General features: G+C 34.8%; 1 protein-coding gene across 1 annotated transcript; it reads right to left on the reverse strand.

Moving 5' to 3' along the window:
- Nucleotides 1-249: 249 nt before the first annotated feature.
- LOC133291693 (uncharacterized) lies at nucleotides 250-10,137 on the reverse strand. Its single transcript, XM_061489992.1, has 8 exons — nucleotides 7,138-10,137; nucleotides 6,686-6,940; nucleotides 5,451-6,170; nucleotides 4,672-5,343; nucleotides 4,156-4,226; nucleotides 3,547-4,045; nucleotides 1,688-2,518; nucleotides 250-969 (listed from the first exon to the last, which is right to left on the reverse strand). Exons 1-8 carry the CDS (start codon nucleotides 10,135-10,137, stop codon nucleotides 250-252), a joined length of 6,768 nt encoding a protein of 2,255 aa, XP_061345976.1.
- Nucleotides 10,138-12,129: the final 1,992 nt, after the last annotated feature.

The raw sequence follows: 12,129 nt of genomic DNA on the forward strand, positions 1-12,129 counted from the left end.
TGGTCAGTTTTATAGCTTATAAATAGCCTTTGATAGTTTGTATGAAAAGTAGATCAAGAGAAAAGTAGATCAAGAGAAAAACAGAAAGAGCAAGAAAGCAAGAATAGAAAAGAAAAGTTTTTTTTGTAGATACACAAGTATGGTTGTCTCTTGCATCTGTGTGGATATTCAATTCTAACATCTATACATCCCAATAATAATTTTATAAGCACAAAATGCAAAGTGTTGAGGCGAGTATACAAAAACAGTTCATACCTTTTTAAGTGAGATAAAGACTTGCTCGTCTGTTGACTCTGTTGGAGAACTATCTTGACCCTTTAAAAGAATCTCCAGCATAACATCTATTTCTTTTAAAGTAGGCCATTCTTCAATGTGCACTCCAGGATAAATGCACCCCAGCTTTGGCAAATTCCGCAGCCTCAATGAAGTTATGTTGGGCAATATAATAGATTCTTTGTTTTCTTCTTCTTTGGTTGCTTCATCCTTTGCAAAAATTTCCTCTAACCCTTCACAGTTTTTCACATGAAGTTCTTGTAGTCCATCTTTGGCTACTGATGCTGGGAACAAACTTTTTATACTTTCACATCCATCAACATAAACTTCTTCTAGAAATGGAAGGCGGAGTCTTCCTTGAGAATCCTTACACCAAATGTGTTTTAGACTTGGCAACTGGTCCAAAATAAGTTTCTTCAATCGAATGGAGAAGGGATCAGAAGCACTTCCCATATAAATCTTATCATCAAATATTGCCGTAACCAAATTACAATTTTGCACTTGCAATTCTTCCAAGTTACTTAGGAAAGGAAGTAAATGAGAAGGTAGTATGGCATCTGATAAAAAATCACACCTAACCACAACTAAACAAGTTAAGTTGAAGAAACACCAGCTTGGGACTGGGACTGGCTCTCGCTTAAGCCATATCTCTTCCAATATTGGATGATCCCCGAACTGTATACGTTGCCTGGTAAGCTACAGAATAAGATAAGAAACTACTCAGTACTTAATACTGACGAAAGGATGCATACTATTTGTTATTTTGTAGAGTTTCAAATGTGATGTACAACCTTTTTTTATTGGTTAAATTGAAATATTATAATTCCTCGATTTCTCTTCTTCGCAAATCTCTTTTGTTCATCATTATACCTCACTATAAGCATTTTCCTTTCTACTAAATGGAAGGATTGTTCCATCAAAAGCTTAGAACAATACATGACTTGGCATTTGAGCGCTTGATTGTTTTGTACAACAATGTTATTTTATATATTTACATATGATTATAAATTTACATAATACTAAATAAAAATTGAAGAACAAAGGAGCCATGCATTGAGTTTTCCCCGAAGTTACTGCAAAAGCAATCAACAGAGGTGTAAAATGTAAAGTCCCCTCTATAATGTAAATGGCACTATGACCCATTTTTTAAAAAAACACGAATATTGTAAATGGCTAACATTTCTTGCGAGATAAATAGTAAAATGTACTCATAAATATAATGATAGAAAAGTCATTAAGTTACTAACAAATTATCAAAATATTAGAATCATAACAGTAAGGAAAGGTAGTATATAGATATTGTTACCCGATGCTATAGTTGATTGTTTGGATAAGGCTCGTATATATGAAGAGATTATAATTAAACGGACGCAAAAATTGAGGTCATACTTGATTGATTGGGTGAAGTCCTTACCTGTTGTAGACGGAGCAATTTTTTCACCGAGGCTTTAACATCTTCATGGAAGATCAAATCATCATTTGAGTCGGCGGAACCTTGAATTCCTCTAAAAGAACTCGCATCTACTGATCCTTGGGAAAAAATTTCCATCTTAGAACAATTCAGTATGTCCACTTGTATCAGAGACGGTAATTCCAAAGTTTCGTTGCCTGAATAAAAATATTTCAGCTCATATAATTTTTTTAAAATTATCCAGCTGAGCCGCTCAAATTTGATCCCTTCCGAAGTTGTTTCATCTTGCTCTTTTTTCACTATTTCTTTCATTGATTTACAATCCTCGACTTCAATCTTCTCAAGGTTCTTTAATACTTTTACTGTTGAGGATGTGAACAAGTACTCCAATTTATAACATCCCGATACACTCAATTCCTTTAGATTGGAGAAAGATACATCAGAATGAGAATGTACTAATGTTTTCAACTCACGACAGTCGATAACGTATAATTTGTATAGCTTCTCACAGAGTGTGTTTAACCATGATGAGTCCTCTGACCCGATGGACTTGAGCTCCTTAACTATGTTCAGTGTCAATACCTTCAAGTGTCCGGGCATCCCTTGTTTACCAATTTCGGGCATTTGTGGGAGCACAGATGTAGTCATTTCTTCTAAATTGGGTGCCTTCTCGAGTATTCCAAAGGGCATAATAGGCTCCTTATTATTATACACATCAGAAAACAGCACAAGATTTTTTAAGGAATTGAGTTCTACCGTAAACTGTCCGAACATTGACCTTAACTCAGAAGTGTGTTTCCACTGGAGCACCAAGACCTCCAGGTTGGAAATGGCCTAGTAAAGGCAAAACAAATAGAAAAGAAAGGGCTGTGAATTAGAAGATGAAAAGAATAAAAGCTGAGAGAGTTCTAGGCTCTCAATTATTTTACACAAAACTGGGGTATTTTTGGAAATAAATTATCAAAATTGGGGATTAAAAAACTATTTGCTAGTTTGGTACAGTTTTAAGCACATTAAAATTATTTTATATCAACAGACAACAATCATTAGTTTAAGTTGCAAGAGGCTTGTTACTCGTAACCGGGTCTCAGAAACATGGACAAATAATATATCGGTTGAGGATTTATCCGGTCAATCGAAATAAGTTATCTTTGGGGCAAAAATCAAAATGTTTTTGTAATTTTAGTATATTACTGAATTATATTAGTCTTTATCATTATAATTTTTTAATCTTATAGCTCCAAAATGACGTCGTTTTGGACTCACCGGATAAATCTTTTACCCTCTCTCTCTCTCTCTCTATATATATATATATATATATATATATATATATATATATATATATATATATGGGTTCGCTTTTTGTCATGTCACATAACAAGAGCATTTTCCTGCACACAAAATCAAGTGCACGCTTAAAAAAAAAAAAGTTAGGATACAGAACCAGATCCTTATTGCAGGAATGGCACTGTATGGGTTCACTTTTTGTCATGTCACATAACAAGAGCATTTTCTTGCACACAAAATCAAGTGCACGCTTAAAAAAAAAAAATTAGGATACAGAACCAGATCCTTATTGCAGGAATGAACAGTGTCATTCCTGCAATATGATTCTTATATTTTCATATATATATATATATATATATATATGACAAAATCATTTATGCAGCCATTGCACATACAACAAGCCAGGATATGGACCTGAATCCTAAAATACGGTTCCGTATCCTAGTTTTTTTTCTTTAAGAAAAGCAATGTGACCCACTTTTTGGTGTCAGCCGGAGATAATAGCTTTCTGCAGTCAGTGCAAAAAGAGTGTCCCATATATATATATATATATAATTTGATTTCAAGCTACTTACCCATTGATGTGCTCTTTGAAATAGCACCAGCTTGCAATCCACCACAAATAAATAATTTAAAGCGGGGCATTCCAAAGGGATTGTTTCAGGGCAAAAGTGAGCGAGTTGTGGCAAATCATAAAGACTGAGCGAGGTTAGACAAGGGAACACAAACTTTTCTCTTACTTGTGCTGCTGCTGCTGCTTCTTTCTTTCCAACAATTTCTTTCAACTCATTACAAAATTGTACTGTAAGTTGCTCAAGTTTCTTAAGATTTTTGGCCAGGGCGGCAGGAAACAGAGTTTCCAATTTTTCACAACAATGAACAAAGACTTCTTGCAGATTTTGAAATATGAGAATTCCTTGACCATTCTTTTCCCACACATGTGTCAGCTCATTTAGCCATTTTAAAGTCAACTTCTTCAACTGGAATGTCGTTCCTATAATCTCAGTGTCAATGTCGTTCATATCAAAAATTGCCTTTACTTCGTCACAATGCTCTACTTCCAATTCTTTTAATCTATTTAAACAAGGAAGAACATGTGATGGAATTGCGTATGGTGATTTAATTTTACAGTTGACCAGCTTCAAAGTTTTCAAACTGTAAAACCAATTGTTTTGTATTCTAACTCCACCATCCCAGGTTGTTCTAGCTCATGATGTTCAGAAAGACTCATCTCGTCCATGCCTTCAAAAAATTTCTGTGAATATTGCAAATAAATATATCATCAGATTTATCATATTTCATCTGCCCCAAATGACAGCCTATGAACACCATGACACTGCTTTTCTAATCAATATCATTAAAATTGAAAAGAAAAACTCGAGCAAGTAGTAAAATAGATAACAGCTGAATCTCAGTACTAAATCATTATAATCATTCATTTTTTTTATGCATATCATTATTTGTTATAAATTAATTATTAAAAGAGAAATGTAAAAGAAGACAACACAAAAGAAAATGAAAATTCAGTTCATAAGTTTATACGCACGTACCTTTTCAACAAACATTTTTTGTATAGTATCTTTTAAATGACCATGCCAGGACCATCTTTTCTCTTGTTCATGCACAACATATATTTTTTGTAATATTGACGTGCACTTGACTTCTTTAGATAAATTTTCCATTTTGGTACAACCACTCACTACTAATTTCTCCAATGATGGGAACTCGAAGACACAATTCTTTGAGCTGCAGAAACTTTTGAGTTTCTTCAGTGACACAAGTTCTAGACTTTTTAATTGTTTGAAAACAATGTCAACTTTGTCTTCATTTCCTTGCACTGACACAATTTCCTTCAGAGATTCACATTTGATTACCTTCATTGTTCTAAGATGAATCAAGCTTTTTGCAGTCGATGGTGGCATTAAATTTTCTAATCCATTACAATTAACCACTTCCAGATCTGTCAAGTAAGTAAGAGACACAGAGGAAGGCACTATAGAGACCAAACAAGGACAGCTTTCTAAAATGAAGAACTCTATCCTTTGAAGAAGTATGTCTCGTTCAAAGCCTATCTTCTCAAGCTTAGGCAAGTCTATTAACTTCAAGCTTTTTAGCTCTGGAACAACCCCCAATTTTTGAATTTCAGGAGGCCTTCTGAGAGGAACCATCTCTTTAAAGAAGCAATGAATCAATGATAGGCTTTTCAGATTAGGATTGCTATGAAGGAAAGAATATAGAACCTCTGTATTATATAATTTAGACAAGCGAAGCTCTTGTAATTTGTTCCTTCGATAGTTCCCTTCCCCCATGTAGCTGCTTGACAACTTTACATGCCACGACTCAATTTGCAAGGACTTCAACTGATTGATTACCTGTAAGAAATAGACGATGAAAAATAATATAAATATATGAAAAGATTTTTACTCTATTTTCCTATAATTTAGTAAGATTTCTAAAGATTTGAAAGGCTTACTAATACCTCTTTAGGAAAGAGCACAAACTTTCCTTCCGCATCTGCGGTTTCTTTTCTGAATGGTTCCAGCTTGTCACAAAGTTCAACACACAAGTCGTTCAATTTTGGACAACTTAATTTATATGGTCTTGGATAGAAACTCTCAAGGTTTGGTAGCTTCGAAAATTTGATGGTGATCATATTAGGAAACTCAAATGATGGATTAGAATTGCTTGAGTCGGTGTTGGTACCTTTTCCCCTGGCAACAATTTCCCTCAAATCAGAGCAATCCCATATCACAAGGTATTCAAGATTGGGAAGACACTTGGCTTCATAAATTGGAAATATATATTCCAAGATGCCACAATCATGAACCCATATCTTTTGCAGCTTTTTCAAGTTAAGAATAACTTCCCAGTCTTCGTTCTTTTTCCATACATGCTTCAATTTTGGGAGTCCTTCTAAATGAACATCTTGCAAGTTGGCTACATCGCTAGCATCTCCATTTAAATCATTTAGGTCAAATATCTCTTTCATTGACCGGCAATTAGTAACACTCAAGTTGCATAGACTCCGAAATATTCCCTTCATGTAACAAGGAAAAACATTGACAAATTTATCGCACTTCTCAATGATCAGAGTATCCAGTTTACCAAAGGAATCTGAAGGGAGTTCATAATTCCATATCTCATGAAGACGTTTCATGCTACTTAGTTTGATTTTCTTCAAATTTGGAAAGATGCTACCCTGCTTTAGTTCACAATTGCCATAAGTTAATCCAATTAATATAGATTTCAAATATAAAGCAAACCAAATCAATAAAGAGAAAGCAGAAAGTAACTGAATTATAAAAGTTTTAATTGTGGTTTGGTTAAGAAATTATTGTATTACTACTACAGCAATTGTGAAAAAAAATTAAAAAAAAAATTGGACTAATACGAATTTTACAAATAACAACACAAACAAAATCAGCCACCATAATTCTCAAAATCATTATAGTGCAGCTGCGGACTGTGATTCAAAATCTTAATTATAGGAGAGATTGAAGACATGTTATTTTAGGGTGCTTCATACTTTTGCAAATTGTATGTACGTTAACGAATTAGTTTACAATATCAAGGGACTCATGAGAAATAGAGATTTCAAATTCTCTGCATGCAAGATAATCGAATCTAACATGCAAGGATATTCAAGTTCAACATTAAAATTAAGGCGTACAAAGAGATGTAAAAATCGAATCTAACCCCACCCAACTGTTGTACCTTTGTTTCAGTATGACTACCATGCTCTTGGCGAAAGATGTGTTCCATGTTTTCACATTCGCTTACGGAAAGGCTTTGAAGATTCACCAGAGTCTTGGCCATTGAAAATGATAATAAATATTTTAAATCCCAACATTCATTGACATCCAAGTGAATCAAATTTTGAAAACTAGAACATAATGAAGGTTGGTCACTCCATATTATGTCGATGTGGATCAAGGACAACTCCATTCTCTCTAATTTGGGAACTATAACCTACAAAGGAAGACACATTATGGTCACCAAAAATTAAATAATTAATTTTGACTTTCCCAAATTAATTTTCTCTACAGTAAAGAAATATTTTTTAAGTTTACAACTCAGAGTTTGTCCCTTTTAGTTACAACAAATAAAATTTGGAAGAGTTTGACATGCAACAGATAAACAAAACTATATGATAGTTTTAAACACACCTTTTCGTGGAATAGTTTTCTCATTTCCCCTCCCGTTGATGAAATGGGACAGAATCCAGTAATTTGAGGTAAAGATTGTAGTGACAAAGTACGTAATTCAAGAAACTCAAGATGCTCAGTGTTACTTCGTGTTTCCACAGGGACAATCTTCACAATCTCCTTCAGAGTGTTACATTCAGAAACTTCAATTGTTTCAAGAACTGTTAGATGTCTAACCATAGAAATGTTGAAAATGCACTTCAATTGACCGCATTGATAGATCTTGACGGCTTTCAATTTGCCAAATGAGAATGCTGAAAGTTTACATGAGCATATTGTATCCAACTTCTTGAGATCATAGAGATACAACGACTCCAATTTAAGAAAAGCCTCCTCAGGTTGCTCTGTGTGTGTTGGGTTGATGAGAGATTGAATGTGGGAATTGCTTACAATGCACAAATGTTTTAGATATAGAAATCCTTTCAAATTCAAACTATAAAAAATATCTTGAACACCATTGAGGTCTTCTAACAACAAAATCTCAACTTTGTTAAACAACATTTTGATACCCATTAGAGAATGAATGTCAAAGCTATCATTTAATTGTATTGCCAAAAATCTTGATGTTTCATACTTCTGTGGCACCTTGAAATCTGTCTTTAAGTATGCCTTCAAATCTCCAATAATAATCTTGTAACTATATAACTTGTCAAAGAACAAGTTGTTTGGAAAATGGTCAACATTTGGGATTTTTAAGTCCACAGTTGTCAACAGATTCAGATGCCTCAACTCAGAAAGACTAGCACGTTCACTTTGATTTGTTTGTCCTTCAATGCTCCATTGAATCAATGTGTTTCCAATATACAGTTCTTCTAAACTAATCAAACTGTTTATTACATTGGATGGAATTTTTTGAAGTTTGGAGCAATTACTGATGTCAAGAATTTGAAGCTTTGTCAACTCTTTCAATTCAACAGGCAATTTTTCAATATCAGATCTTGAAAAACTAAGAATTCTTAAGTTTTTCAATTCACCTATATTGGATAATTTCTCACCCAGCGTGCATTCCTCCAAACAAAGCATTCTGAGCTTTGTTAGGCATGTAACTGATGAAGGTAAGGGTGATAGATCAAAGCCAGTCAATATCAATACTTTGAGCTCTTTCATTTTTTTGAAAAAGTTGTCTGGTAATGTCAGACGTGGATAACTATTATCAACATGGAAGAATCTAAGTTGTGGGCAATTTATCATTCTAGGAAACCCGCCAATGATATCACAATGTTGTAAGGAAATACCAGCGTACCTTTTAAGTTTATCCTCATCAGGCCATTCATCTATTTTTCCCTTTGTCACTGTAAATACATGCTTCTCCTCCAATGCTATTGACAAAGCCGCACTGCGAACAATATCTTGCATCGTGAAATGATCATTTGAATAACTTTCAGACAACAAACCAGACTCTTTTAGCTTTCCCACCAATGCATATACTTTACATCTGGCTTCCCTTACTGTGGAGATTCCTTGACGAAAACCCAAACCAATGTAGGATCTCACCAAGTCCATAATCAATGCATCATGACCCATGCGAGCACATAGTAAGAAAGTATACTTGAGCTCCTCGTTTTCTAAAAGATCATAACTCAACTTTGTAGAGAACTCAGGTGCTCCCATTAAATTTTTCCCTTCAAGCTCTCGGTTAATGTTCTCCCATACCAAGCGGCTTTGATTTTTTAATGCCCTTGCAGTTGTTACAATTGATATTGGCAGTCCATTACATTTCTTGGCAATTTGAGCTGCTAATATTTCCAAATCCGAATTTGTATCACCTATTGCAGCCTTTTTCTTAAACAACGTCTCTGCTTCCTTATCCTTTAAGACTTCCACAGAGAAGATAGAGTTTCCTTTGCCTTCCATCTGACTTAATAACACTTGTTTACTTTCAGAAATCATCAAAACTTTGTAACGACTAAGAGTTTCTTCTGTTTTCATCGCATTGGATTCACTTGGGTGTTTTTTTGACTTCATCATATTGGCAGCACCAAGTTCTGTTTTCTCCTTACTTTGAGCCGTACGAGATTTTTCCGTTTCAGGTTCTGTTTTCTCCTTACTTTGAGCTGCATGGGATTTTTCCGTTTCAGTAATACTGTGAGCCCCAGGGGATTTCCTTTCATCATCATCGCATGGAATCCCTAGCATATTGAAGTCAATTTCTGCCCAAAGATCATCAAGGATTACGAGGGTGCTTTCTTTATCATTCTTTAATCTCTTTTGTATACGAGCAGCTCTTGCAATATCACTTTCCTCATCCAATTTCATCCCCAGCATATCAGCAATTTCTCCTTGGATTTTTCTTATGTCAGCATTCCTTGTTATGCTTGACATGGTGACTACATCGAACATCTTAGCTTTCAAGGCTTCCTTAGCAACTCTTTTGACTAAACTGGTCTTGCCCACACCACTCAACCCATGAAGTCCAATCATTCTAACATTTGGGTCTTCCAATGCTGCATTAATCTTGTTCACAGTTTCATCTCTTGAGGGAAAGCTTTCATAACCAACATTAGTAAAAAAGGCAACCATGGAGGGTGGACCAAGCCAATAAGAAACTGCATCATGCTTTGCTTTTTGCTCTAGTGCATTAACCTTCCTTGTAATATTAAATGCTTTTTTGCTTAGGTGATACCTTATCCCGGGCTTAGGAAGGAAACCACTTGTAAAGAAGTCAAACACTGCATGTTTATTGCATTCGTCCCCATCAAAATCTTCATATTCAGAAATTATTTTATCCACCCCTTCTATCCATTCTTTAACTTCTTCTGCAAATCTTCTTCCATATCGGTTTTCTTCCTCCTCAACTTTATGTTGAACTACATCTCTCACCTTTTTGAGACTTTGAACACAAACTTTTAGTTCTGCAACTCTTGCCTCGTATTGCAATAAAGGAATCACCAATTGTTGCTTTAGCCACGCCTTGGTCTGAGGTGACATTAGGAATTGAACAACATGTTGTAGAGGATCCATCTCTCATCATTCACTTGACTCTATTGAGCTTTATATCAACCACATCTTCTGCACGCACGTAAACAAATAATATTAATTATGATGAATAAAAGAAAAAAATGTAAATTAATAAATTTAAATTAATAGATGAGGTGGGCTTATCATTTCACCGATTTTTATCGAAAACCTAAATTATAAGAAACAAACATCTTTTTTATATATATATATAGGGATAGGTTATTGTGCCTACTCCCATTTTGCCTACTTTTACCTACCCCTCTCAACATCGTTGGATTACAATCTCATCTAACGGTTCAAATTCAAAAGTTAAATAAAACCCTTTTACTCTTTTTTTCTCTCTCTCTAACTCCACTCTTCTTCCCCCCTCTCTCTCTCTCTGACTCCACCCTTATTCTCTTCTCCCTTGCTTGCGATGAAGAAGACGTACTTGCAAATATGTCTCCCACTGGAAACCAGATACGTTGCTAAGAAACAAAATCGATGGTAGAATTCATGCCTTAACATCCACAGATTAAAAAAAAAAAAGAAACCAAAATATTAAAAAGAACTACGATGCAAGCAAGAACAAATAATACGACATCATCTTTTTCTTTGTTAAAAAAACAGGAATGACAAATTTTATTAAAGATTCGAAAGCTGCAAACACCAAAGTATTCGTGCATAAACTCAAAATTGAGTATCCAATATTATCATCCTGGAAGAAAAGAAGAAGAAAATACAAATTTCTACAGTACTCTGCTTTTGTTACCCTTAGAAGAAAATAAGCCATTATTTAGGGCGTTGAATAATTAGGGTTGTTTGGGTTGAAACAAAGGTAAATAAAACTAGATCGAATCGTTTAACACTACGTTTGTTAGATCACATTTGGAATGAGAGAGGGAGAGTCTATTTAATGGAATCAAAAAGCCCTTTCCCATCTCTGTTGGTTTAGGTTTCAGCGAGGCCCAGATTCTGCACAAAGATGGGATCAATCATCAGTCATCGACAAGCAACACCGCCGTAAAAAGGCAACAAAATCAAAAATCCAAATATACAGAAACCACCCTAAGATGGGAAAAAGACAAAGTTATCAATTTCATTATGAGACGGAACGTGCTACAAGAACCCTAACATGCTCTGGCAAATTCTATCACTTTAATTTATATACTCCAATTAACTTGTTCTTTTCCAATTCAGCCCTTCTCAGAATACAAGTGCATGGACAAAGGATGAAGAATATTTTCGTAATCGTAAAATGTAGACTTGGGCGTCTTCTTCATCGCACACAAGCGAGGAGAGAGAAAGGGTGGAGTTAGAGAGAGAGAGAAAGAAAGAGCAGAGTTAGAGAGAGAGAAAAAAGAGTAAAAGGGTTTTATTTATCTTTTGAATCTGAACCGTTAGATGAGATTGTAATCCAACGATGTTGAGAGAAGTAGGTAAAGGTAGGAAAAATGAGAGTAGGCACAATAACCTATCCCATATATATATATATCGAAAAGCAAAAATTTTACATCCTCGAAATGAGTGAAAATAATTACAATTTTAGACTCGTTGATTAAAAAATAACTCAATGAACAGCTTCCAAAATATCATTATTTTAGATTTGATGATTCAAAAGCATTGCCTGAAGCAAATGTGAACTTTATAAAAGACTCTAGCCATAGAGGGCTCTGAGTGCAGACAAGGATATAACCATTAAAGGGATGATAAATAATGGAGTAAATACCCTTTTTGGTCCTCAGCAAATTTCACGACGCCCGTATTAGTCCCTAGCAAATAAAAAGGACCATCGTGGTCCCTAAGAAATTCAAAATGGACCCTTTTAATCCCTAAAAGGACTAAAATGGGTCCATTTTGAATTTCTTAGGGACCACGATGAGCCTTTTTATTTGCTAGGGACTAAAGCGGGCATCGCGAAATTTGCTGAGGACCAAAAAGAGTATTTACTCTAAAAAATATTACCTTCGGTCAAATAATGACAAAGGAAATAAGTTACAAATATGACTAATGAAA

This window comes from Gastrolobium bilobum, unplaced genomic scaffold (assembly GCF_033153095.1).
Source record: "Gastrolobium bilobum isolate Gb01-03AN ecotype WA unplaced genomic scaffold, APGP_CSIRO_Gbil_v1 utg25400, whole genome shotgun sequence".
Taxonomy (NCBI): domain Eukaryota; kingdom Viridiplantae; phylum Streptophyta; class Magnoliopsida; order Fabales; family Fabaceae; genus Gastrolobium; species Gastrolobium bilobum.

Coding starts and splice junctions, on each gene's coding strand:
- LOC133291693 (XM_061489992.1), bottom strand. CDS start 10,137: ATGGATCCTCTACAACATGTTGTTCAATTCCTAATGTCACCTCAGACC. Junction 2,519..3,546: donor TTCAAAGAGCACATCAATGG/GTAAGTAGCTTG, acceptor TGCCTTTACTAG/GCCATTTCCAACCTGGAGGT. Junction 970..1,687: donor AATTGCTCCGTCTACAACAG/GTAAGGACTTCA, acceptor CTTATTCTGTAG/CTTACCAGGCAACGTATACA.